General features: G+C 46.1%; 1 protein-coding gene across 1 annotated transcript in view; it reads right to left on the minus strand.

Annotated features, from left to right (window-relative positions):
* CDC5L (cell division cycle 5 like) overlaps positions 1 to 21,998 on the minus strand; it is a 250,734-nt gene extending 228,736 nt beyond the window's left edge. Inside the window, exons 1-3 of the mRNA XM_029596086.1 lie at positions 21,815 to 21,998; positions 15,353 to 15,456; positions 3,539 to 3,700 (exon numbers count right to left, since the gene is read on the minus strand). Coding sequence (XP_029451946.1) covers positions 3,539 to 3,700; positions 15,353 to 15,456; positions 21,815 to 21,859 — 311 coding nt within the window. The 5' untranslated portion in view covers positions 21,860 to 21,998. The remainder of the gene's footprint in view (positions 1 to 3,538; positions 3,701 to 15,352; positions 15,457 to 21,814) is intronic.
* Between the last annotated feature and the right edge of the window lie 5,008 nt (positions 21,999 to 27,006).

Genomic DNA, 27,006 nt, shown 5'->3' on the forward strand with positions numbered 1-27,006 from the left:
GGGAGGACCACAACTCTTGAGTCTGTATGTTGGAAAGATGGGCTCCCCAGCCTTTGGGGGAGGCATCAGTGATAAGAATTAGTTGATGTCGAAGGGGTCTGAGCTGTAAGCCCTCTGTCAATGCCGGTGGGGTTAACCACCAGTGAAGGTCTATTTTCATGTTGGTTGTTAGATTCAGGATTGATAATGGACTTAGGAATTGAGACCAATGAGTTTTGAGGCCCCACTGTAGATGACGGATGTGTAGTCTCGTATGCGGAACCACGTAGATGCACGCTGCCATATGACCTAGCAAAGTTAAGATTTGACAGGCCAAAGTTGTCGTAAGTTGTAAGAGACGTTGGGCCAGTGTGATGAGAGCTAGTGCTCGAGGCTGTGGCAGAAAAGCTCTGTCTTGAATGGTGTCTATGGCAGTTCCTATGAAGTCTAGTGTTTGTGTTGGTTGGAGGTACGATTTTTCGTAATTTATAAGAAGACCTAGGTTGTCTAGGTAGGTTATTGTTTGAATTTAATTGTTCCGTAGAAGAGTTGAATTGGGGGCTACTAATAGCCAATCGTCGAGATAAGGAAATATTTGAATTCCTTGTCAACAGAGGTGTGCCACCACTACAGCTAGGCATTTTGTAAACACTCTGGGTGCGGAGGAGAGACCGAACGGGAGAACCATGTACTGGAAATGTCTCTTTTCCGCTTGAAAACAGAGGTAAATCCAAGAGTTCGGATGCATTGGTATATGAGCATATGCATCCTTTAGATCTATGGAGCACATCCAGTCCCCCAGTTGTAGGAAGGGAAGAATGGATTTGAGAGAAGTCATTTTGAATTTCTCCTTCTTTATGAATTTGTTGAGGGAACGTAGGTCTAGAATAGGTTGGAGTCCTCCCGATTTTTTGGGAATGAGGAAATATTATGAATAAAACCCTTTCTGATATCATGATTGAGACAATTCCCGTATACAGTGTTGTTGTAGGTGGTTCACCTCCTGAAGAAGAATTTCTCGATGAACTCTTTGATGTCTGGTGACCACTGGATGTGGGAGTGATGGAAGGGATATAAAATTGAGAGAGTATGCTTCCCGTACTATAGTGAGGACCCACAAGTCTGATGTTATGGTGCTCCATTGTGACAGAAAGTGGGACAGCCATCCTCCAACTTTCTGATTGGGTAGTGGTGGTGGTGCTAATTCTAAAAACTTTGTTGGTTTTTGGGTGGCTGAGGGTCTGCAGCTTGGCGTGGCTGACGAGGAGCGCATGGGCATTGACATGAAGCTGGTGGCTGGTAAGGTTGTTGCCGAGGTGTTTGATATTGTTGTGGTTGATAAGTAGGGTAAGGACGATATTGTCGCCTAGGATAAGGTTTTTTTTATATACACCAAAAGGACGCCTAGAGAATGACGTATCATGTTTTGTTAGCGAGAGTACTGACACTTTTTGTTCATTTAACTTTGCAACAGTCACCGTTAACTTATCCCTGAACAGATTGTCTGGTCAACAGGGAAGGTTTGCTAGTTTTTCATGTACGTCGACCCTTATGGCGCTTGACTTTAACTATGCTAGTCGCCTAGCTGCAATGGCGTTAGCCGTTGTTTGTGCAGAGGTTTCAAACCCCTCATATATTGATCGTACCAGGTGGCAAAGGCCTTTCTCCATATCATGAAATCCTGGTGGAGGGGTGTTATCTTCAGAACCCTATTGCAGAATAGGTTTTGCAAACAGTTGAAGAGTTATTGCACCACGTAAAACTGGTGGTTCTGGATTTTGGCGTTGAGAACCCCTGACTGGTAAGCTTTTTTAGTGAAATCATCTAGAGACTTATTGTCCTGACCTGGTGGATTATTAGCGCAGTCTCGTTTTTCGTGCTTTCTGCATGGCTGATTCTACAACCACTGAAGCATGTGGTAGTTGTATGTTTTTGGCGCTGGTCCTGATTTAGGGGATGAGGGTATGTCTTCCGGTTCAGTAGGAACAGGTTGATTTTGTTGTTCAACGGATTCCAAAAATTTTGATAAGATGCTAGTAATTTGTGTGATAGTGTCAGAAGCCGAAGTTGAAGTGGACAGTTTCCGCTTTGCCTGATAATGTAATGGTAGTATAGCCGTTTTGAGGATATCAGTGTCTGGACCTTTTGGACGGCCAACATCCATGGGCGAGTAGATCGTTTTGGGGTGACGTGGTTCTTGTAGTCCTGAACTTCTTCGGTGATGAGAGGTCGCAGATAGCCCAGAGAGAACCTCTGAAGAAGAAGAAGAAGAAGAAAAAGAACCAGATCTCCATGGAGGAGATGGACTTTCTTCTAGGTTTACTATTAAAGGTAAAGGACTTCTTCACTTCTTGTGACCTGTGCGATGTTTTTTATGTTTCATTCTTGGTTGCGTCGGCTGAAAAACTAGTGCGCTGGGTTGCTTCGGCTTCAATGCGATGTCATGAGTGCGCCGGTGCGTCGATGTCGATCCGATGCATCTGTGCATCGACGCTCACTCGATGCTTCGGAGCATCGATGCATCGGTGTTTCCAAGACGTGTCCAAGCATCGGAGGTGCATCGACGCCACGATGCGCCTTTGGCGCATCTCCCGCGCCCTGCGTCGGTGTGATCTTTGATCTTTTTTTTCCTTTTGGACCTGGAGGGTCTGCAGAGGTGGCCCTTCGATGGGCTTTGGCCTTGGGGGTCGTCTTTGGACTCGGAGATGACTTAGCTGAAGCTTCAGAGGGGGCATATGAGCCCGATGCCCCCTCTCTTAATTGGGCGATTTTTGCAGCTCTTTGGCGCTGCGCCCATAGGGACAAGTGGCCGCAGTCCCGACAATTAGCCTGGTCATGTCTAGGACTGAGGCATAGATAGCAAAATTGATATCTGTCTGTCACAGACAATTTTTCCACATTCACAAAATTTAAAACCTGGTAGAGGCATGTTAAGTGGAGTATTTTTCCTGTCAGCTTTTACCAATTTCCTGTCAGGTTTTTCCTCACAAATATTCTTTTCCTCACAGAGAGAAGAGCTTCATGTGCATTCCGTCGCGCGGAAAAAAACGGACTGAGGCCTCGAAGAGACACGGCTGATATGCAGGGAGGAACATCTCACCAAAAGACTTTGGGTAATCTTAGAGAGCTCCACCACCTAGTGGCACGGAGGACGTACCCAAACAGCATGGCTAATTCAGTTGCTTATCTATGGGAAGAAAGAAGAGATTGAAGGGGGGGGCCCCACCCCCTCGCGTGGACCTCTCATCACTGTGGGCTCAGTGTGACAGGCTCCATCTGATAATGCACTTATGTGAGGACTACCATCCTGCTTTTCCTAGGAGAATGGGGAAATCCCAAGTGTAATGGACTAGTCTAGCAAGTGAAAAGGAATGGAGGATGAAGGCTGCAAATCTCTGAACCTCAGGTTCCTCTGTAGGCCTAATGGTGAGATCTCTGTTTTATAACACTATTTTTTAATAAGACAATAATGCAGCTTTATGCACAAAATGCCATACAGTAATAATATTACTAAGATCAAAAAAATGTCAAATCAAGCAAATTTCTAATGCTTACTTACAGCAGGAATTCATAATGCTCCAAACACTGTGCAGCTGTTCTTCCGATAATTGGAGCTATGGTCCTCCACTGGGTTGGCATCAACTTGGCCAGATGTAATAATTTTTCCTCTTCTTCACGTGACCATTCTGTCTTTTTGATGCTTGGATCCAGCCATTCATACCTGTTTCATATGTATACAGCTTGTAGCACATGAAAGGATTACAAAAATCAAATACTAAACTATAGGAGCAGTCACCATAATTAAGATGTTCAAATATTACAAAGGCAAATTCAGGAAGAATTTTTATTTACAGTTATAGCAAAATTATACTTTTATATCTCTTTTCTTCTACAGTAGAAGTCAGAATGGATACTAACTGCAGTCCTTTTAACATCAAAAAGTACTTTGGATGACTAGATCAGTTTATAAACAGTAAACCTTTGAGCTACCCCTAACTAATTAAGCTAGATATTTCACTTAGATGCAGTTCCAACACTGTTCTCTACATTAATGGCGAGGGTGGAAGGGAAATAGAACCTATTCTACATTAATGGCGGGGGTGGAAGGGAAATAGAACCAAAAGGTTACTAAGGGCCAAGAGTAACAAAAACAAGTGTGAAAGCTTGCTGGGCAGACTGGATGGGCCGTTTGGTCTTCTTCTGCCGTCATTTCTATGTTTCTATGTATGTTGTCCTATGACTCCCAGATCACACCTGCTGAGCTTGTTTTGAATCCTACTTATTCCTTGCAAAATATCAGATCACAAAAGCTAAGAAAGTGCTCATGTTTCAGCTGTCAAGGTGTTGGCTGACCATAACAAAATGTCTATACTGATCTAGGACAGCAGTTTTAATGTGCAATAATTTGATGCAGAATAAAGTCTTTCATTTAGTCTCTCTTCTCCAATTCCCTTCTCCCAAAAGAGCATGCCTATGCAAATATATGAACTCAAGACTGACTAAGGACTAGCAGAGTGCCTCCTCTAAGACACACCTTCAGCGCTGTAGTAGCAGCTATTGTCACTCTTTTCCTAAGCCTGAATGCACAACCTCCATGGCACACCCAGATACAACCAGCCTGATGGACAGATAACACCATGTTGCAGATTCAAAAATAAGGCACTGCTGCTCTTATCCTCTCAAAATCACAAACATCATACTAAGGTATGCAAACAAGAATACAGCACTAAAAGTTAAGAAATGTACAAGGGAAAATGACAAAAACAAGAAGCATGGCCAGAATGAAAAGGTACACACTGTTTATTCCAAAACATTTTTGGTTCTGGAAGCCTTCCTTCTACTGCTTGGATCTCTAACCTAACTCACTAGAGACGGAGTCAGATTTCAAAGCTGACGTCACCCTACATACACCCCTGCAGTGACTTCAGCCCTCCAGTACTCTCTTCAAAAGCCACTGTGGACCTATTAGTGAAAAAACAATTAAAAATATGATTAAAAATGGATAACCGTAACTGTTCTCAACCAAACACTGAACCCCAGTAATAATATAGGTGCCCTGATCTAGGGAGTAGATGAAGGCTTACATGTAATCTCTTGGATTTGATATCCACTCCACGAGCAAATTCTTGGAAGAGTTTTTGGGCAGCCGAAGGCGGGATGCTGGGTCCATCTGTCTACACTAAGGAAAACAAAATTATCAGGTAAGTAATTTCTCCATTTCCTAGCGTGTAGCCAGATGGAATCAGGACCAACGGAATGTACAAAAGCTACTCCCAACCAGGGCAGGAGGCTGCCCGCAGTCTGGTTAACACCACCTTTGCAAAGGCTGCATCCTCTAGAGCCTGTACGTCCAAGCGATAGAACCTAGAGAAGGTGTGCAAGGAAGACAATGTCTCTGCTCGCCAGATGTCAACAGGAAACAGCAGTCTAACTTCCGCCCATGAGACTGCCTGAGCTCTAGTGGAATGAGCTTTAACCTGAGAAGGTAATGGCTTTCCTGCTTCCACAAAGGCTCCCATGACTACCTCCTTAATCCAGCCAGCTATGGTAGCCGTGAAGCTGGTTTGCCCTGCTTCCTTCCACCGTGAAGGACAATAGGCAGTCCTGTCTTCCGGAACAGTTCTGAAACTTACAGATACTGCACCAAAAGTCTAATGACATTCATATGATGGAGGAGGCGGTATTCCTCCACATCACTTGCTTATCCAAGGATGGCAACGAAATGGACTGATTCAAATGAAACTCCAAGACTACCTTGGGCAAGAAGGATGGAACGGTACAAAGTTGTAACATTCCTGAGTCATCCGAAGGAACGGTTCCCAACACAACAATGCCTGCAGTTCAGATATGCAACATGCCAAGCATATAGCAACCAGGAACTCCATTTTCAAGGTTAATAAACGCAAGGAAAGACTGTGCAGCAGTTGAAAGGAGGGCCCTGCCAAAAATTCCAATACTAGATTAAGATTCCACAAGGGAACCGGCCATCGTAGGGGTGGCCAAAGGTGCATCACCTCTTTCAGAAAACAGGCCACATATGGATGAGCCAACAGGGGGCTTCCGTTCACCTCGCCCCTGAAACAGAAGAGAGCCACTTCCTGCACCTTCAAGTGGTTAAGAACCAAACCTTTATTCAAGTCGTCCTGTAAAAATTCCTGAATTAGTGGAATTATGACTGCCCAAGGGGGGACACCGCATTCCTCACACCAGGCCTCAAAAGCTCTCCAGAGCCGCACATACGTTAGGGACGTAGAGAACTTCCGAGCACAGAGTAAGGTGGCAATTACTGCAATAGAATATCCTTGCTTCATCAAGCAAGCTCTCTCAAGGTCCAGACCATAAGACAGAATTGAGTCAGATACTCGTGATGGACCTGTGCAATGGGAGGTACAGGGGGGTCTCCACTAGGAGTCTCCACATATCTGCATACCAAGGACGCCTGGACCAATCTGGAGCTACTATTAAGACTAATCCCTTGTGGTGCTCGATTCTCCAAATGACACTGCCCAGTAAGGGCCATGGAGGGAATGCGTATAGCAGCTCTTCTTTCAGCCAGGTCTGAACAAGCACGTCGATCTGCAGGGACCACGGATCTCTTCTGTGACTGAAGAAACAGGGAATCTATGCATTGTGAGATATGGCCAGCAGGTTGATGGATGGGCGGCCCCAGCGATCTACTATCAGTTGAAAGGCTTTGGCCGACAACACCCACTCTCCTGGATGCAGACTCTCCCTGCTTAGAAACTCTGCTCTGATGTTGTCTTTTCCTGAGATGTGAGAGGCTGAAATCATCTGTAGATGTATTTCTGCCCATTCCATAAGGAGATCTATCTCCTGTGACACTTGCTGGCTCTTGGTTTCACCCTGGTGGTTGCCCTGGAGTCTGTGGCTAAATTGTAGATACGCCAATCTGACTGCCCGGGCTTCCAGGCGTTTGATGTTCCAGAGGGCCTCTTCTTCGGTCCAATGTCCCTGAGCCGACAGTTCCTGACAGCGAGCTCCCCAGCCCTGGAGACTCGCATCTGTCATGAGGACCAGCCAGTTTGGTGAGGACAGGAGCACATCCCTGCTCAGATGAGCTTCCTGCAGCCAAGAGCACACACCCATCAGCAAGTGGAGGCAAATCGAATAGTCTTGAAACTGCGGGTTCCAACGTGACAGCAGTGAGTGTTGAAGTGGTCACAAGTGTGCCCTTGCCCACGGCACCACTTCCAGGGTTGTCTCCATCAAACTGAGAACTTGGAGATAGCTCCACACCATCGGGTGTATGGAGCTCGTCAACTGACGCACCTGGGACATCAATTTCCTTATTCACGTGGTTGGAAGGAAGACCTTGCCCTGCTTGGTGTCGAAAAAGACTCCCAGATATTCCAAGGACTGGGAAGTCTTGAGACAGCTCTTGTCCAGGTTCACTACCCAACTGAGTTCCTGAAGCAAGGAGAACACCCCTGCTCAGATGGTCACCCAGAGACTCTCTTCCACTGATTTGGCATGGATCAACCAGTCATTCAGGAATGGGTGCACCAGGATTCCCTCTTTTCTCAATTCTGCCACTACAACCACCATAATCTTGGAAAATGTTCTGAGTGCGATGGCTAGGTGAAAGGGCAGTGCCCGGAACTGATGATAGTGACCCAGTACTTGAAAGTGTAGGAAACGTTGGTGTTCTTGAAGGATTGGAATATGTAGGTAGGCCTCGGATAGGTCCAGGGAGGTTAAGAACTCTCCAGATTCTATGGCCATTATCAGGGAGCGTAATGTTTCCATGTGGAAATGATTCATTCATAGATGTTGGTTGATCCTTGAGGAGGATGAGGTGAAAGCAAACCTCCTTCATGGGTACAATGAAGCAGATGGAATAATGCCCCGTATTTACCTGGGGCGCAGGTACTGGGATTACAGCCCTCATTCTGAAGAGCCTTAAAACAGTAATCTTCACTGCCTGCTTCTTGTGCTAGGAGTGGCAAGGAGACATCATGAATATGTCCCGAGGAGTGCTGTGAAATTCCAGCGCATATCCTTCTCGTATAACTTCCAGTACCCATTTGTCTGAAGTGATCTCGGGCCACCGCTGGTAGAAGAGGGACAGTCGACCCCCTATCTCCTCGCTCCGAGGTTGGGTTGGCAAAATTTCATTAGGGGGTTCGAGATGAACCTGAACCCAAGCCTGCCCCTCTCTAGGGCTGTCGAGTACGAAAGGACTGAGACCTCCCAAAGGGCTGAGACCTCTGAAATGTTGAGTTTCCGTAGGGGCAAAAACCCTGGGAGAAGACAAGAAGCACTGTAACTGCTTCTTCTTATCTTCTGGTAGCCGGAGGACTGGAGATTCACCCCATTTACTGGCCAACTTTTCCAATTCGATTCCGAAAAGAAGTGATCCTTTAAAGGGCATCTTTGTAAGACTGGCCTTGGAGGATGTGTCTGCTGACCAATTCTGCAGCCATAGCTGACTTCTGGCCGCCACCACTGAGGCCACTCCTATGGTCGAAATATGGACTAGATCTGAGCCCATGTCTGCTAAAAAGGTGGCAGCGGTTCTATACCCACTCTGGAATTCACCCCCGAGTCATCCACCTCCTGTGAGAGGAGTAGGCATTAATGAATTACCAGGGCACAACAAGAAACAATCTGCAAGGACAATGCTACTGTGTCAAAGGCTTGTTTAAAGATGGACTCTATCCATCTATCATGTGCATCCTTTAAGGCTGCTGCTCCTTCCACTGGGATAGTTGTTCACTTAGAGAGGCACAGACCAGCGCATCTACTTTAGGGAAACGCAAATGCTCTCTCACTGCCAGATCCAGTGGGTATAGAGCTTCTAGCACTCGTTCCCCTTTAAAACTTGCTTCCAGGGCATCCTGTTCCAGGTGAATCAACTCCTGGACGGCTTCCAGTACTGTAAAGTAGTAAGAGGCTTTCTGTAGGGAGATCAAAATGGGATTCTTCTTTGGTTCCTTCATAGAAACAGACCCTGGGACTCCCAGCGTCTTCAGGGTCTGGGACACCAAGGCTAGCAATTCGCCTCTATGAAAAAAATCGCAACATGGTTCAATACGGTTCCAACCCAGGGGGAATTTTCCTTCTTTCAAGGGATCCAGATTGCCTTCTTCGTCTGAGCCATCTGGGTCCCTACCAGGGATACGCTTGGAAAGGCGTGCCATGCCTCAAGGTCTGCCAAAAAGACTGAGAGAGGAAGGGCTTACTGGGTGAGGTTCCACCCGGATAGCGGCAAGCGAGGTAGTAAACTGCGTCTGTTTGACAGCTTGTAGACCTGGAAAAATTTCACCCAAGAGAAGACAGCCGGGTCCATGGCTAGCCCAGGAGTTATTGGGGTAGGAGCCACTGAATTTCCCCACTCCCATGGATGATCCAGTCAAAGGAGTACTCAGATCCGGGGTACTTCTAGTTAAGGCTTTGGCTAATCCATCCTCTGAATGGGAGGAGCCGGGCCTAGCAAAGTCCGAAAAAGCCAGCTCTCCTTGGGCTTCCTCATATTGCTAACATAAGTTGGAATCCAGGTCAGACTGTGCAGCCCTAATATGACAAGCAGCACAGAGAGCAAGGCGCTTCTGTTTCTTGGCTGCTGGTGACATTGGCGGTGGTAACTGTATGTTCTATTGGCTTAAACTTAAAAATTTCTATGCGCACAGATTTCACACACCTAGGCAGGGTGCGGCAAGGCGCATGCACAGCCCATGCAACCGGCTGTTCCTAGTTCTGTGCTTTGAAGTTGTGCATGTATGTACATGGGTGGCGCTTACACAGAGCCAACGCACCGTGCCTACCGACGTTCTATGAGGGTAAAATGGGATGCACAAAAACGCGAGTAAGATGGCACCACCACGGCCTACCATGCGGCGTGCCGACCAAGCCTAAAGCGGGGCTTAGCCCATTGGGGGCTGCTCAACCCGTTTGGAAGCCCTCTTCCCCCTACCCCAACGGGATTGAGAACGACATCGGTATGATGCGCTGAGCAAGGAGACTGGAGGAAGACTTACTGAAACCCCTCCAAACATTTCTGAATCGGGAGGTAAATCCTTTTTTTTTTTTTTTTTTTTAAACTTACCTGAGCTAAGTGCTTTCCGACTGAGTACAGAGACAGTTTCCAGCAGCAGGGGGAGAGGGCTTCGAACGTCACCACTGCACTCTGCTTCCTGTACCTGCTGCCTTTCATCTGCTTAAGCAGCAAAGTCCACGCCGGGAACCGGCTACCATACCAAGGCACACCTCTGAGGGATCTCGGAAATCTCCTCAGGAATTCTCAACTGGGGGAGGGACCTTTAGGTATCACTGCAAGAGAGTGGGGCTCAAAGCTCCTTCAATTTAAAAATAGAATTTCTCCTTCCAAAAAGTACAGCAATCCCATAGGGACAGGCATGTCCACCATCTGCTGGAGACAGAGAATACTGGAGGGCTGAGGTCACTGCAGGGGTGTATGTAGAGTGATGTCAGCTTTGAAATCTGACCCCATCTGATGGCAGGGGAGCATAACTCATTAGCTCTGCATTCATCTGGATGCACTCTAGGACAGCGGTTCTCAATCTGTTTTCTGTCGGAACACACCTAACAGATGGTTCTCACATGCATGACACACTGAACCCATGATCATCACGGGGCTAGATGTAAAAGTACAGTTTGCATCCACGGGAAGCCCCCTAACCCACAATAATGGATGTAAAGCAGAATTACGACATTCCCCATACAACTCACCCTACAAAAAAGATTCTGATTCTGGTGTCATCTCAGTAACAGCAACTCAAACTCCTTCTACTTCCAGGCTCAAAAGCCCTACTTATGAAAAGACAGCAGTTTACCACCAATGCATGTCCTCTTGAGAAAACACAACAAATAAGACTGATACAAACGCTTACATGCTAGTAAAATATCTCACCTCAGTAACACACACAGAACCGACCTAACATACTCCCAGGATCTGCAGTTATGAACATAAACTAATCCGCACACAGTTACACCTGTATTATGGAACACACTCAAACAGGAGCAACCCTGTCTATGAAAAGGCAACACTACAAATATTAAATCAGGCCCTAAACACCAATACACCTCCAATTAGGAAAACAGAACTAGCAAGCAGCTATAGATCCCCACACATAAATAATCGTAAAACTATACTAATAAGCAGAATAAATGTTTCAAAACAGCTATGAACAGAACAACATCCAACAATTAAAAACTCATAAAAACTATTAAAAATTCTCCAAACACCAATAAAATATTTTAAAAAAGCAGACACATCACATAATATTAAATAATTAAAATGGTAGTCAATCAAGAAAAATAAACTTAAAAAGCCATCTTTACTTACTCCTTCCAGCAGCTCTCCTACTGCTCTTCCGTGCAGGCCGTAGCACACACCAGAAGCAGCAGTAGTGGCTAAGCTCTATACTCATGGTCCTCTTCCTTAGGGCCCATGACCAGTCTCTCTGTCTCTCACACAAACACCATACCAGTCACACTCCCATGACCAGTTTCTGTCTCTCACACACCAATCATCTCTCAACCAGTCTTTGATACACACACCAGTCACCTTCCTAAACAGTTTCTCTCATGCCATACACACACATAGGCTGCCCACTCCCGTGTTCTATCTTATATATACGGGCTTCTCACTCCCATACTGTGTCTCACACACACCCAGGTTTCTCACTCCCATGCTCACTCTCTCCACATGCACAGGCTTCTCATTCCCATAATCACTTTCTTTCTCTCACATACACACACCAGTCTCTCTCTCATTCCCATGCTCGCTCTCTCCACATGCACAGGCTTCTCATTCCCTTAATCACTTTCTTTCTCTCACATACATACACCCCAGTCTCTCTCTCACACACCGTCACCTTACCAAGCAGTCTCTCTCTGATGCATACACACACACACACAGGTTTCCCACTCCCATGCTTTCACACACACACCCCCCACAACACCTGGCTTCTTACTCCCATGCTTTCTCACATACGGGCCTACTCCTAAACAGTCTACTAACCCATTTCTCTACTCTTATTCCTAATCCGCTTATTCCCCTAAGCTCCCGTTCCACTCATTAAAACAATCCCTCAATTGCCACTCCTCTTCCCACCCTCACTTTCTCTTTCCTCTTAGATCTGTTCTTTTAATCTAACGATGTATAACTACTTTTCTTAAGATTCAGTCCTCTCCTCCCTTTATTACTATTCATATAACTACTCTGCTAATATGTTAAACTCCTGTATGATTAACTACCTTAATATCCCTGCTAGACTAGATACTCAAAACTTATATTAACCTATCTACATATATCAGGTATTTTTTGAGAGTTGCTCCACATACTATGTATACTATAAATTTTTATAAATAGCCTGTAAATTTACTCCTACTATCCATTTATTATTTATTCTCTCTAGTTATTGTTAATTCCTTAACCGAATTTTCCATTATCTTTAATGTTATAATATTGTTACAGTTTTATGTTCTATGTAAAGGATATGCCCCTCCTCTGGCACCTTATTCTGTTTTATGTAAACCGATACGATGTGCAAACTGTTATCGGTATATAAAAATGTTAAAATAAATAAATACCCAGATTTCTCACTTCCATGCTTTTTCTCTCTCTCACACACACACACACACGTCACATCCCTGACCAATCTCTCACTCTCTCACACACACTCCAGTCATATTGTCTCTCACATATACACACACACACACACATCACCTCTCTGACCAGTTCCTCTCAATCACACACATGCTCTCTCTCACATACCTACACACACATGCTCTCAATCACACACAGGCTGGCTGTCTTCTCTCTCTCACTCACTCACTTCCTCCCCCCAAGGCACAAATGGTTGCTATAGCAGCCTCCTACAGTCCCTACAGGCCAAGAAAGAAGAATCCCATCATCCGCGGGATACTGCTGTCTCCTTTGCCGGCTGCTTCGATTGCTCCGGGCCACGTTACTGCTCGGGGGCCGATACTGCTGCTACCGCCACTTTTCCACGCGGCACAGCTCTTTCTCCTTCCCACGCAATGCACTGCATATCACTTCCTGTTCTGGGGCAGGCGCGGGAAGAAGAAAAGTCCAGCCGCAGGAGCCACAGCTTCCTCTAACACTGCTGCCGTTCCCATTGGGCTTGAACGTGCTGTTAGCCCGGTGGCAACGGCAGCAGGGAAGGAAGAGCAGCGGGAGAGATCGGGAGCATGCAACACACCTGCCGGTGCTTGGCGACACACTGGTTGAGAAGCGCTGCTCTAGGAAACCCAGCCTTGCAAGCCCAATGAGCAGGAAACAAATTTGACACTTGATCCAGGGTCTGCAACATGTTGGGCCAGCCACAAAGTTTAATTAAAAAAAAACAAAAAACAGAAAACATAATTTGACAACATAGAAAGGAAACCCTGAAAGGAAACACAATGAAGAAGCAAGCAAGTTAATATTTTTAGGATTCTAGCCCTAAGTTTTCTAAACTTTTATCCAAAAAGGCTCCGTTTTTATTCTTGAATTCACACCACCTCAAACAGAAAAACCAAATAGCAGACCTCCACTCTTTATTGCTTCACTCTTCACTAACTAACCTCCACTCCCCATCCGATCTTCACTGCTCCTCCATGGACCTTCACCCACTCCCTTTCTTGACTCACCCAAAGTGAAGAAGTAGCAGTAGCTACGGTGATGGCGGGAACACAGCAGGATCAGAGTATGTGCTGGTTCACAAGCCCTGCATCGATTATCTCGGCTAGTTGCAAGTTCAAGCAGCGAAGGGGGTGGGCCTATTTCTTGAAACCTCATCAACTAATTTTATGTCCCCCATTTGAAGTTACATTTCACATGCTATTCTAGCTTGCACTGATGCTTTCAAAGCAAAGATAGGCCCAACTGATGAATTTTCACAATCAATTTATCAAAGACATTTTTTTGCGGGAGGAGAGAGGGCCTTGCAGGTTCTTCTTTTTGGCTTCTAACCAAATCACAAATTTGCCTCTACAGAAGCTATCATCTTATAAGCAGTCATAGCTACCCACTACTTTTTAAACCTCCTCCCTGTCTAACCCAGCCATCACAGTGACAATTCTTAAGACTACAGATCCCTGGTATTCTGAGTTTGACAAGAAACTGTTGAATGATGGCTTAGACCAGTGATCCCAATCAGTGTACTTTGGCACATTGGTGTGCTTTCGGACTTGGTCAGTTGTGCCAGGAAAAAGTCACAACTGCCCAATGCTCAGATCCAGGCTAGCAGCTGGGCTCTGCTCTCCACATCTCACAGCAACAAGAGAGACCAGCGGTGGAACTCTTTTCTGAGAACGAGTGTAATCGACTGCATGAGCCCTGGAGGGAGGTAATTAATGGGCTTCATGCAGGGCCCGCTTTGTGTGGCACATACATTGCACCCACACTTCCTCTTGGGCTTTGTCCTTTGAGTCCTTCCAGCCTCTCTTATTCCCACGCTCAGTTAGATGGGGAGTGTGAGCACACAGCACTGGATGTTACTTGTTATGAGTGTTGGGAGCACCAATACTGGAGGAGCTCTGGCAGCCACAGTAACTAAACGAAACCAGCTGCCCACATCACACTGAATTCTCCTTTCTCCTGCACTTACATGTAGAGGAAACTGGCTCACTGTGGGGGAACTCCATGAAGTTAGCATGGGGCACATTTAAAACTAATCGGAGAAAGTTCTTTTTCACTCAACGCACAATTAAACTCTGGAATTTGTTGCCAGAGGATGTGGTTAGTGCAGTTAGTATAGCTGTGTTTAAAAAAGGATTGGATAAGCTCTTGGAGGAGAAGTCCATTACCTGCTATCAAGTTCACTTAGAGAATAGCCACTGCCATTAGCAATGGTAACATGGAATAAACAGTTTTGGGTTTGCCAGGTTCTTATGGCCTGGATTGGCCACTGTTGGAAACAGGATGCTGGGTTTGATGGACCCTTGGTCTGACCCAGTATGGCATTTTCTTATGTTCTTATGTTCACTGTGACAAGTTCATGTGTCTCTCTGCCCCCAATCTTCCTTTGTTTTAAAATTTGGAAGAGAGATTGGTTAGGCTTTCAGTGCTTTTCTAGCTCTTCTTTTGACCACATACTTCCTACTTCCTCTCCACGTCCACATTACCGCCCTAAGGACGATGGTGTGCCACACAAAATTTTTATTAACGCAGTTGTGCCTTGGACTTGAAAAGGTTGAGAAATACTGGCTTAGACTCTCACAGAAGATATGAACTAACAATTCTAAATGAATATTCAAACCTGCTGCCCATGCATCATGGTTCTATATACTGGAAAAAAAATCTAGGAATAGCACTAAAGAGTTTTACTATTCCTAGTTAATGTAAAGATCTTTATTAGGCAAACAAAAATGAGCTTGTACATACCATCGCGCTTTACACTGCTTTGCAGATTTTCTGTGCAATAAGGATGCAATACGAGACCACTGGTTTTTGCCATATTTCATAACAGCTGCTTTAAGAATTTCATCCTTGAAAAAGGAAAAAAAAAAAAACATTTTCAATATTTTCAAATCTAACCAGCAGAAAACAAACTGAGTTAGAAGACTCTCTCTCCTACACAGAAAACAAAGAAATTTGAAGAGATAAATGATAAAGAATTACAAATGCCACAAAGATCAACTATACTGTGATGAAACAACAAAAATAAAGGAAAACTGGTTCTTACCTGCTAATTTTCGTTCCTGTAGTACCACAGATTAGTCCAGACTCCTGGGTTTTGCTTCCCTGCCAGCAGATGGAGAAAATTTCACTGACACTGTACATAACCCAGCGTGCCACCTGCAGTCCCTCAGTACTGACCTGTCCCAAGCCAAGACGAGAGCAACAACATAAGTTTCTATGCATACGTCTAAGCAAACTCCCTCCCCTCCAACAAGCCAGAAGGTTAAGTGGTCCAAAAAGACAATGGAAAATGTTTCCCATATTTAACATACGTGATCAGCACTGAAAACCTCCAACACCATCACACTATATACAAAGAAACAGTACAAGCGGCGGACTCTTCCCCACAAGTAAATGTGCGAGTCTCTGGACTGATCTGTGATACGACAGAATGAAAATTAGCAGGTTAGAACTAATTTTCCTATCCCTGTACATACCCAGATCAGTCCAGACTCCTGGGATGTACCTAAGCTCCCCTTAATTCGGGTAGGACCTGGAGAGTTCCACTCATAGAACACCCTCACCAAAGCACATGGAAGCTGGAGCCCTGGCATCCAAGCGATAATGCCTAGCAAAAATATGCAACAACTAGTCCATAGCTGCCCAGCAAATTTCATGTGGAGACACCTGTTGTGACTCAGGCCCAGGAAGACACCTGAGAACACGTCGAGGGTTCCACTAAATTCCCCTGAAGCGGGTACCATTTAGAAATGCCTTAAACGCCTTACTTCCCCCTTCTTAGGTCCACAATACAAAGAGGTAATATGATCTATGGAAATCATGTGACCTTTAGATGCCTCAATAATACACACCTCTAATCTAATAGCCTAAGCTCCAACACGTGAGGAATCCAAAACCAGATAAGCTAGAAGCTCCACTGTCTGAGATGGAACGCCAAGACTACCTCAATCAGAAAAGAAGGCACCATGCATAAAGAAAGCCCCGAATCAGACATCTGTAAGAAAGGATCTCGACACGACAGCACCTGGAGTCCAAAATTCTCGTGGGTGAACAAATAGCCACCAAGAAAACCACTTTAAGAAACATAGAAACATAGAAACATAGAAATGACGGCAGAAGAAGACCAAACGGCCCATCCAGTCTGCCCAGCAAGCTACGCAGTTTATCCATTTTTTTTTTTTTTATCTTCCCCCCCACCTCTTTTTTTCTCCCCCTCCCCCGTCACTATTGGCTTCCAGCACCCTCCGGCCCCAATTCCCTTCCACCCCTCCACCAATGCAGAGAGCAGTGCCGTATCCGCATCCCAATGAACATCCAGTTCAATCAGGGGTAGCAACTGCCACAATAAACGGCCACACCCCTGCCCCATACTCTTACCCACCTCTGTTTTGCTTGTTTGTTTTTTGTTTTTTTGTTTTTGTTTTTTTGTTTTTTGTTTTTTTGGAGATGGCAGCCCTCCAACCTTCCGCTCCGTGAAGGTGGAACACAAACCACTGGCATCCCGCTCCGTGAATGCCTCTGTGGCTACTGCCGCTCCGTGCAGTATTTTGCTGCCTGGGTCATGCCCTTAACCATAGCTCTCTTTAGTGGCTCAAACTGAGCCTCACACAGTCCTCTAAGGACTAGATTCAGATTCCAAGAGAGAAAAATGTTCCGCACCTGAGGATACAAGTTCTTAGCTCCCTGAAGGAACCGTATAACATCCGGATGTGCAGACAGAGGACATACTTGCACCTTATCCTGGAAATAACCCAATGTCGCTACCTGGACTTTCAGAGAGTTAAATGTCAGTCCCTTGATCAAAACCCTTCTGTAGAAAAGCCAAACTATATGACACCATAACCTGAACAGGCTAAGCCAGCACTCCATCTACAGAATCCATGACTCAAAGATCCTCCAAATTCACACATACGTCAAGGATGCAGAAGGTTGCCTAACCTGCAATAAGGTGGAAATGACATCTTTGGAATATCCCCTCCATTTCATCTGTCTCCTTTCAGAAGCAAAGCCATGAGCAACCTGACCTGAAAACATTGGGCCCTGGTAGAAGAGATTCAACCGATGTCAGATTCTCAGTGCCTCGTCTATAGCCATGTTGATCAGATCTGGGAAGCATGGTCAATGTGGCCACTCTGGAGCTACCAGGATCACGATGCCCAGATGTTTATTTCTCTATCCTCATTAATCCCTTGTCCACCAGAGGCCAAGGAGGGAAGACAAAGAAGAATCCCTAGATTCCATGGCAGCATCGGTGCTTCAATTACCTCCGTACCACGTTGTGTTCAGCAACTGTAAAACCGACACACCCTGGTGTTCTCTTTGGTTGGGATACCCCATCTTCCGTGAATGAGACATCGCTGCCTCCAACAACTCCCATTCCCCAGGGTTTAACTTTCTCCAACTGAGAAAATCTGCCTGAACGTTGTTCACTCTGGCGATGTGAGACGCTGCCAGTCGCCCCAAGTGCTGCTCTGCCCAGAGAATCAACTCCCGGGCCTCTTGAGCCACTGCCTGATTCTTGGTTCCACCTTGACGGTTAATGTAGGTCACTGTTGTCGCATTGTCTGATAGGATCCATACTGGATGGCCGTGTGACCATGGCAGACAGGCAAGCAACGCGAAATGCACTGCTCTCATCTCTAACCGACTGATAGACCATGAGGCCTCCTGTTTCAACCACTGGCCCTGCGCTGATCTTGCTACACCTCCCTCCAACCAGAGAGGCTTGCATCGGTGGTGACTATTATCCAATTTGGAACCTCCAATTCCACACCAAGCTCGTCTAGTGTGAGTAAGCCACAACAAAAGGCTGTCCTTGGCATTCCCCCTTGAACAGATGAGGAAGATGAAACTCTTCCAATAACATATTCCAATAGGAAAGAAGAGCCCCCTGCAGAGGCCGTATATGCGCAAACACACAATGCATTAATTCCAATGTTCATGCCACAGAACCCAGGACCTGTAAATAATCCTAGAACCTGGACACTGAAAGCTCTAGCAGAAGCCTAATCTGAGTATGCAATTTCATCAGCACTCTCTCTCCGTCAGTGTGTCAAACTCAGCTCACTGATACTCCAGAGATTGAAAGAGGATTAAATGGCTCGTTGCTAGGTTTATCACCCATCCTATAGACATAAGAACATGCCATATTGGGTCAGACCAAGGGTCCATCAAGCCCAGCATCCTGTTTCCAACAGTGGCCAATCCAGGCCATAAGAACCTGGCAAGTACCCAAAAACTAAGTCTATTCCATGTAACCATTGCTAATGACAGTGGCTATTCTCTAAGTGAACTTAATAGCAGGTAATGGACCTCCTCTAAGAACTTATCCAATCCTTTTTTAAACACAGCTATACTAACTGCACTAAACACATCCTCTGGCAACAAATTCCAGAGTTTAATTGTGCATTGAGTGAAAAATAACTTTCTCCGATTAGTTTTAAATGTGCCACATGCTAACTTCATGGAGTGCCCACCTAGTCTATTATCTGAAAGTGTAAATAAACGATTCACATCTACCCATTCCAGACTTCTGATGATTTTAAACACCTCTATCATATTGCCCCTCAGCCGTTTCTTCTCCAAGCTAAAAAGTCCTAACCTCTTTAGACTTTCCTCATAGGGGAGATGTTCCATTCCCCTTATCATTTTGGTCGCCCTTCTCTGTACCTTCCCCATCACAATTATATCTTTTCTGAGATGTGGTGACCAGAACTGTACACAGTATTCAAGGTGCGGTCTCACCATGGAGCGAAACAGAGGCATTATAATATTTTCTGTTGTATTCACCATTCCCTTTCTAATAATTCCCAACATTCTGTTTGCTTTGACTGCTGCAGCACACTGAACAGATGATTTCAATGTGTTATCCACTATGACGCCTGGATCTCTTTCTTGGGTGGTAGCACCTAATATGGAACCTAACATTGTGTAAATATAGCATGGGTTATTTTTCCCTATATGCATCACCTTGGACTTATCCACATTAAATTTCATCTGCCATTTGGATGCCCAATTTTCCAGTCTCACAAGGTCTTCTTGCAATTTATCACAATCTGCTTGTGATTTAACTACTCTGAACAATTTTGTATCATCTGCAAATTTGATTACCTCACTCATCGTATTTCTTTCCAGATCATTTATAAATATATTGAAAAGTAAAAGTCCCAATACAGATCCCTGAGGCACTCCACTGCCCACTCCCTTCCACTGAGAAAATTGTCCATTTAATCCTACTCTCTGTTTCCTGTCTTTTAGCCAGTTTGTAATCCACAAAAGGACATCACCACCTATCCCATGACTTTTTACTTTTCCTAGAAGCCCCTCATGAGGAACTTTGTCAAACACCTTCTGAAAATCCAAGTACACTACATCTACCGGGTCACCTTTATCCACATGTTTATTAACTCCTTCAAAAAAGTGAAGCAGATTTGTGAGGCAAGACTTGCCTTGGGTAAAGCCATGCTGACTTTGTTCCATTAAACCATGTCTTTCTATATGTTCTGTGATTTTGATGCTTAGAACACTTTCCACTATTTTTCCTGGCACTGAAGTCAGGCTAACCGGTCTGTAGTTTCCCGGATCACCCCTGGAGCCCTTTTTAAATATTGGGGTTACATTAGCTATCCTCCAATCTTCAGGTACAATGGATTTTAATGATAGGTTACAAATTTTTACTAAAAAGTCTGAAATTTCATTTTTTAGTTCCTTCAGAATCCTGGTACCTTTTGCACCGATTGTCGATAGAGGTCCTCTGATTTTGCATGAATGAGCCAGTCATCCAGACTCGGATGCACTAACACACCTCCTTTTGCAGCGCAGCTGCCCCCACCACCACTTTGGTGAAGCACATGGAGCAGTCACCAGCCGAAGGGATGAGCTTCAAACCAGAAATGTTCCCTTAGGACCATGAACCTCAGGAATCTCTGGTGCTCCAGCCTGATGACTATGTACAGAGATGCCTCTGTCAAGGCGAGAGATGTCAAAAACCCTCCCTTGCATCCCGTCGCTGTGACAGACCTCAGATTTGGACCTCAGAGTTTCCATGCGGAAATAGGGAGCCTTGAGAGCCGCATACCTTCTTTAAATCCAATATCTCTTGAATTAGATACACCAATGATTCCTCGGTGCGAGTGCCTCTCTGCACCTCCACGAGACAGGCAACCACCTGCGATAGTTGAGGAGGGGATTCCCGTCTCTCCCACTGACGCTGCTAGGGAATTGAAAATGGCCACCATTTCTGCTAGACCCCGTCATCCACAAGGCTCGTTCTACTGGTGTATGGGTAAGGTTTAAGTCTGCAAGTAAATAGTGCATGCAGACTTTAGCATGCATTTTCAAAGTCAACTTCTGCACAACAAAGTGCTTGGATAATCAGTCTAGTGTTCATCTTCAGAAAGTATACGTCCATGATTTAATAAACACAAATTCCAACTCCACCCCACCAAATGCTTCTCTCCAGGTCACATAGAAGTACACATGTGCTTTTACACACATATAGCCCCTATTTGTAAGAACCATTTATGCATGTATATGGTTTTGAAAAAACATCTAAAAGCATATTTTGCTATCTGTAATCTCTTCTTCCTCACCCCATTTACACTTTTGCACTGACAGAAAAATAAGGGAAAGAAAAATCATACTGAAGCCAAAACACACATTAGGTACCACTTTTGAATTTGTACACTCTGCTCCAACAGAACTACGGTATTAAGTAACCCTGCTCCTGGAGGGAGGCTTTTGGACACGTCCACTTCTATCCCCTAAAGATGCATTTTAGTACCCAAAAGCGCAAATTTTAAAAAGCTGCAGGACCTACAAATAACACACTACTTAAGGCATGGGGGTAACCTGTATGGAGCGGCAATTACTATGGTAAGCAACCTGCTGGGTAGACTAAATGGACCGCTTGGTCTTTATCTGCCGTCATTTAATATGACAATATACCAGAATGTAAGATCAAAACCAAGGAAGGTCCAAAACACTCCCTCCAGTGTGCGGGTCGCCTGGCAGCGCCAGTCCTGGGCTGTTTATGTTTGTACCGGGGGGGGTGGGGGGGCAGAATCATCCCAACCCTCTGTGGGACTTTTCTTTAATCATTCGCATAGTACTGGTCAGGCCACCCCGAGAGTAAAGAGGCTGAACCATGAACTCTTCCCCCAAAGCCCCAATAACGGGCGAGACGGGGTGACTGCAACTCTGTACCTCAGTGTTGCGCCACACCCCGCCTTTTATCATAATCCGCGGCATGATGACGGTTGGCACGGCGCTCCGGTGTCCGCTTCGAGGATTCCAGTCGCCCAACGGCCGGCGCTTCGAAAGCAGAGCAGAAACTGCGCTCCAGTGCCGCGCAGCGTCAGCGGTGACGGCCTGCCGCGGGGGCTGCCGGGAAGAGTCGCGTCAAAGGTGAAGGCCTGCAGCCGGGCTTGCAGAGCGCCACCTGTGGGGTGGGAGGAATGTGGTGCGCGCGCTGGGATAGAAGGCGCGCTCGCCAGCGCCCCTGCTGGCTACGCTCAGTAAGAGAGCAAGTAGAGACGATACACTTATCTTGCTTAGATTTAGACGCTCAAACCCATATAAGAAAGCTTGAGCCCGCTTTTAAGCGTGTTCTCCGTCTGGTTCCAAAGTGCGGCCGAGCCGCTAGTGGCTACGCTTCTACAGCCTCGGAGCCTGAGCTGTAGGCAGGGATTGCTAAAAATATGAGCTACATTTCATTCCTGCCACACTTTGTAAATGCCTTTTTTGTCTGTTCCTTCAAGCAGCCTGGATCTGAGGATACATGTATAACCCCAGTCCTGGAAAGCTCATGGACCAGGCCTGGCCCCATGCCCTTACAGCGTTCCCACACGAGGGCGGGGAAATAAACAGTCGTTCAAGACATTTAGAGATTTCGTCACACCCACTCATCCCAAAAATCACCAAGCTGATACTCAAATTGTTAATAAATATAGTCTCTACTAATGAACTTAAGAAGTACCATGCAGGGTCAGGCTAAAGTCCATTGACTTCTTCCTGGACAGAGGACCATTACGAATAGTAGAACCAGTGATGTCAAGATTTAAAAGCCTATGAATAACTTTAAGTTATCCATCTAAATGGCAAGCTTTGGGACATTCAGCCAATTATCCAACTAAATTAAAGCCAGATCAGTCTACCTGATTCAGTAAGGGGTCGATTTTAAGACCCATGCACGTGCATCCATGTGCGTGCAGTTCTCCACGTGCGCACATGGACGAGCCACTTTTATAACACAGCATGGCTTCAGAAAATTCTACAGCACAGAAACGCTCCTCCTCTCTCTCACTGACACCATCCTCAGAGGTCGTGACAGTGGCAAAACATTCCTTCTGATCCTCCTCGATATATCAGCCGCCTTTGACACCATCAACCACAGAACACTCCTCACCAGGCTTAAAGAAATCGGTCTGCAAGACACTACACTCAATTGGTTCAAATCATACCTCACCAACAGATCCTTCATTGTCAAGACAAACTCATCTGAATCCTCCCAAGTGCCCCTCACCCATGGCGTCCCTCAAGGTTCTTCACTATCCTCGACCCTCTTCAATATCTACCTCCTCCCACTATGCAAATACCTCTCAGATGCCAATCTCACCTACTTTGTTTATGCAGACGACATTCAAATTCTTCTCCCCATAACCAAATCCATTGAACTCACCATGGAAAGATGGAACAAACTCAGTTCAAAGCTATCACAACTGCTATCCCAACTATCACTCTGTCTCAACCAAGCCAAAACAGAAATCATTCACATCCAGGACGACCGTCCCTCTTCCCCCCTCGAGAGCACCCCCTCAAACAACCCAGCAAGCTCAAACAACACGGGGATGCCAAACTTATCAAGAACCTCACTCTCACCATCCACAAAAAACCTAGGAATCACCATCGACAGTCAACTCAACTTTAAACGACACATCTCCAATACAATCAAAGATGGATTTTTCAAACTCCAAACACTTAAAAAACTCAAACCTCTCCTCCAACCGCATGATTTCCGAACAGTACTGCAATCAATTATTTTCTCAAAACTCGACTACTGCAACTCCCTCCTCCTTGGACTCCCAGAAATCCACATCAAGCCCCTCCAAGTCCTACAAAACGCCGCCGCCAGAATCATCACCAACCACAGAAAATCCTCCCACATCACACCCACTCTCAAAGACCTCCACTGGCTGCCCATCACACAAAGAATCCAGTATAAAACCCTCACACTTATACACAAAAAAATAAACAACAACAAAATGGTCTGGCTAAACAACACCATCCAACCATATATCACACAAAGAACTCTCAGATCCTCCAACTCAGGTCTCCTCTCCATCCCAAATCTCAAAAATGCTCACCTCAATGCAACACGCAAACGAGCCATTACAATAGCTGGCCCTACCCTGTGGAACTCCCTCCCCACACATCTCAGAAACGAACCCTCACCTCAAGTCTTTAAAAAACAGCTCAAAACATGGCTCTTCTTGAAAGCCTTCCCTCCTGAACCCCAACAACCTAAAATACATGTTCTTGAAATCCTCCCCGCTTGACTACTACCCTGCACTATCACACAACCCCCCTTCCCCCCCTTCACCACCCCTCCCCCCACCTTTCCCTCCCTCTCCCCCTCCCTGTACTCCCACCTCCCTATCCCCCATTCTACTCGTAACCATGTCATTTTGTACATTTTGTATATAGGCTATTTCCCATTTCTCTATACCCACACTTAATTATATTCAGCTGTTGCAATGTTTTCTTATATTAAATGTTTAATTAATTGTTACCTTGTTACAATGTAAAATAGGGCAGTTCTCGCCCTATTCAACCTGTTATCTGGAAACCGATGTGATATCTCGATCGAATGTCGGTATACTAAATAAATAAATAAATAAATAAACAAACAAACAAACAAACAAACAAACAAACATACATGCGCGCGTGCATGTGCCGGGGGGGAATTTTATAATTACATGCGGGGACACGATCGGCCTTTTTCCCAGTTCCCTAACCCCATCCTCCCTCTTCCCCTCTCTTCTCTGACCCCTAACCCTACCCTACCTATCCCCAATTTTTATGTTTTTGTACTTACTGCTATTCTGGAGCAGAAGTAAACTCCAGGCGCCGGCTGGTTGCCGGTGCGCAGATGTCCTGGGGAAGGCTGTCGCGGCCTGCTCCCTGCCCCAACCTCGGCCCCCAGCCCACCCCTTCTGCGTGTATCAGGGTTATACACGTGGCCGGGCCCTTTAGAAAATGCACACGGCACACACGGCCCGGCCGCACGCGTAACCCGAATTTTACGCTCGCAGGCCTTTTAAAATTCGGGCTTAAGGGTTTTTCCCAGAGCAAGTCTAAAGTTATCCAGCCTTGTGTGGCAGGATAATTTTATACTTAACCTGCTATATTTAAAAGAATATAGCTGGTTAAGTGGTGATTCTCTTTCAAAATAAAGCACAACACTGGACTACAAACATAAACCAATCCCCCACCTCCCTCCCACCCGCGCTCCAAAGGTTTGGCCTGCAAGGCCAAGTCTGCCACCTCCTCCCCAGCGCACCCCATTTCAATGTAAAAACAATATGGCCAGGAGTCAGGGCCAGTCTTTCCTAGGGATGTGAATCGTGTCCTCGATCGTCTTAACGATCGATTTCGGCTGGGAGGGGGAGGGAATCGTATTGTTGCCGTTTGGGGGGGTAAAATATCGTGAAAAATCGTGAAAAATCTAAAAATCGCAAAACCGGCACACTAAAACCCCCTAAAACCCACCCCCGACCCTTTAAATTAAATCCCCCACCCCCCCGAACCCCCCCCCCAAATGAGTTAAATAACCTGCGGGTCCAGCGGCGGTCCGGAACGGGCTCCTGCTCCTGAATCTTGTTGTCTTCAGCCGGCGCCATTTTCCAAAATGGCGCCGAAAAATGGCGGCGGCCATAGACGAACACGATTGGACGGCAGGAGGTCCTTCCGGACCCCCGCTGGACTTTTGGCAAGTCTCGTGGGGGTCAGGAGGCCCCCCCCAAGCTGGCCAAAAGTTCCTGGAGGTCCAGCGGGGGTCAGGGAGCGATTTCCCGCCGCGAATCGTTTTCGTACGGAAAATGGCGCCGGCAGGAGATCGACTGCAGGAGGTCGTTCAGCAAGGGTTCCGGCGCCTCGCTGAACGACCTCCTGCAGTCGATCTCCTGCCGGCGCCATTTTCCGTACGAAAACGATTCGCGGCGGGAAATCGCTCCCTGACCCCCGCTGGACCTCCAGGAACTTTTGGCCAGCTTGGGGGGGGCCTCCTGACCCCCACGAGACTTGCCAAAAGTCCAGCGGGGGTCCGGAAGGACCTCCTGCCGTCCAATCGTGTTCGTCTATGGCCGCCGCCATTTTTCGGCGCCACTTTGGAAAATGGCGCCGGCTGAAGACAACAAGATTCAGGAGCAGGAGCCCGTTCCGGACCGCTGCCGTTCCGGACCGCCGCTGGACCCGCAGGTTATTTAACTCATTTGGGGGGGGTTCGGGAGGGTGGGGGATTTAATTTAAAGGGTCGGGGGTGGGTTTTAGGGGGTTTTAGTGTGCCGGCTCACGATTCTAACGATTTATAACGATAAATCGTTAGAATCTCTATTGTATTGTGTTCCATAACGGTTTAAGACGATATTAAAATTATCGGACGATAATTTTAATCGTCCTAAAACGATTCACATCCCTAGTCTTTCCCTTTCCTGTTTATTTAGGACATAATGCTCTCTCCACCACCTCCCTCCTACCACCCACCCCAACCCTTTCCCTTCCAACCCCTCCCCAATACTTTAAACTGACAGCTATTCATTGCTTATGATCCTAACTGACTGGGCATAACATGTGGCAGTCTTGCGAAGGCTGTACCCCCAGTAGTCTTTCCACACTGGGGTCGGGGATGCTTATTCAGTAGATGCTCAGCTGCAGCCTCACCTTGAGACACCCCATGTGTCATGGCTAACTCAGCCCTGTTTGTCAACAGTGAAATAAAGTTTGCTTCCATAAATGGTATTTCTGTGATAGCAGGATGAATTAGCTATCCTAAATAGTCACCCGCCACCCTGAAGTGTCGACTAGCTAGATTTTGCTCTAAAATTGAAGGGCTCACAAGGCAACGGCCATGTGGGAAATCCTGCACAAGCTCAGTAGAGCAAAAGCTCTATGAGTTATGAAAGAAGGGTCAGTTCAGCACCAGTGGATGATGTCATCCATCTGTCATGGCTAATTCATCCTGCTGTCTATGGGAGAATAGTTTACAGTAAGCAAACTTGCTAAAGCTGCTCGCACATATTTACACATGCTAGTGAGCAGATGTGAATGTGTGCACATGTCATTCTGTGTTCCTTGAGTATCTGTTAATTTTCAAAGCATATTTATGAAGCTGATTCAAG

This window comes from Rhinatrema bivittatum, chromosome 3 (assembly GCF_901001135.1).
Source record: "Rhinatrema bivittatum chromosome 3, aRhiBiv1.1, whole genome shotgun sequence".
Classification (NCBI taxonomy): Eukaryota; Metazoa; Chordata; class Amphibia; order Gymnophiona; family Rhinatrematidae; genus Rhinatrema; species Rhinatrema bivittatum.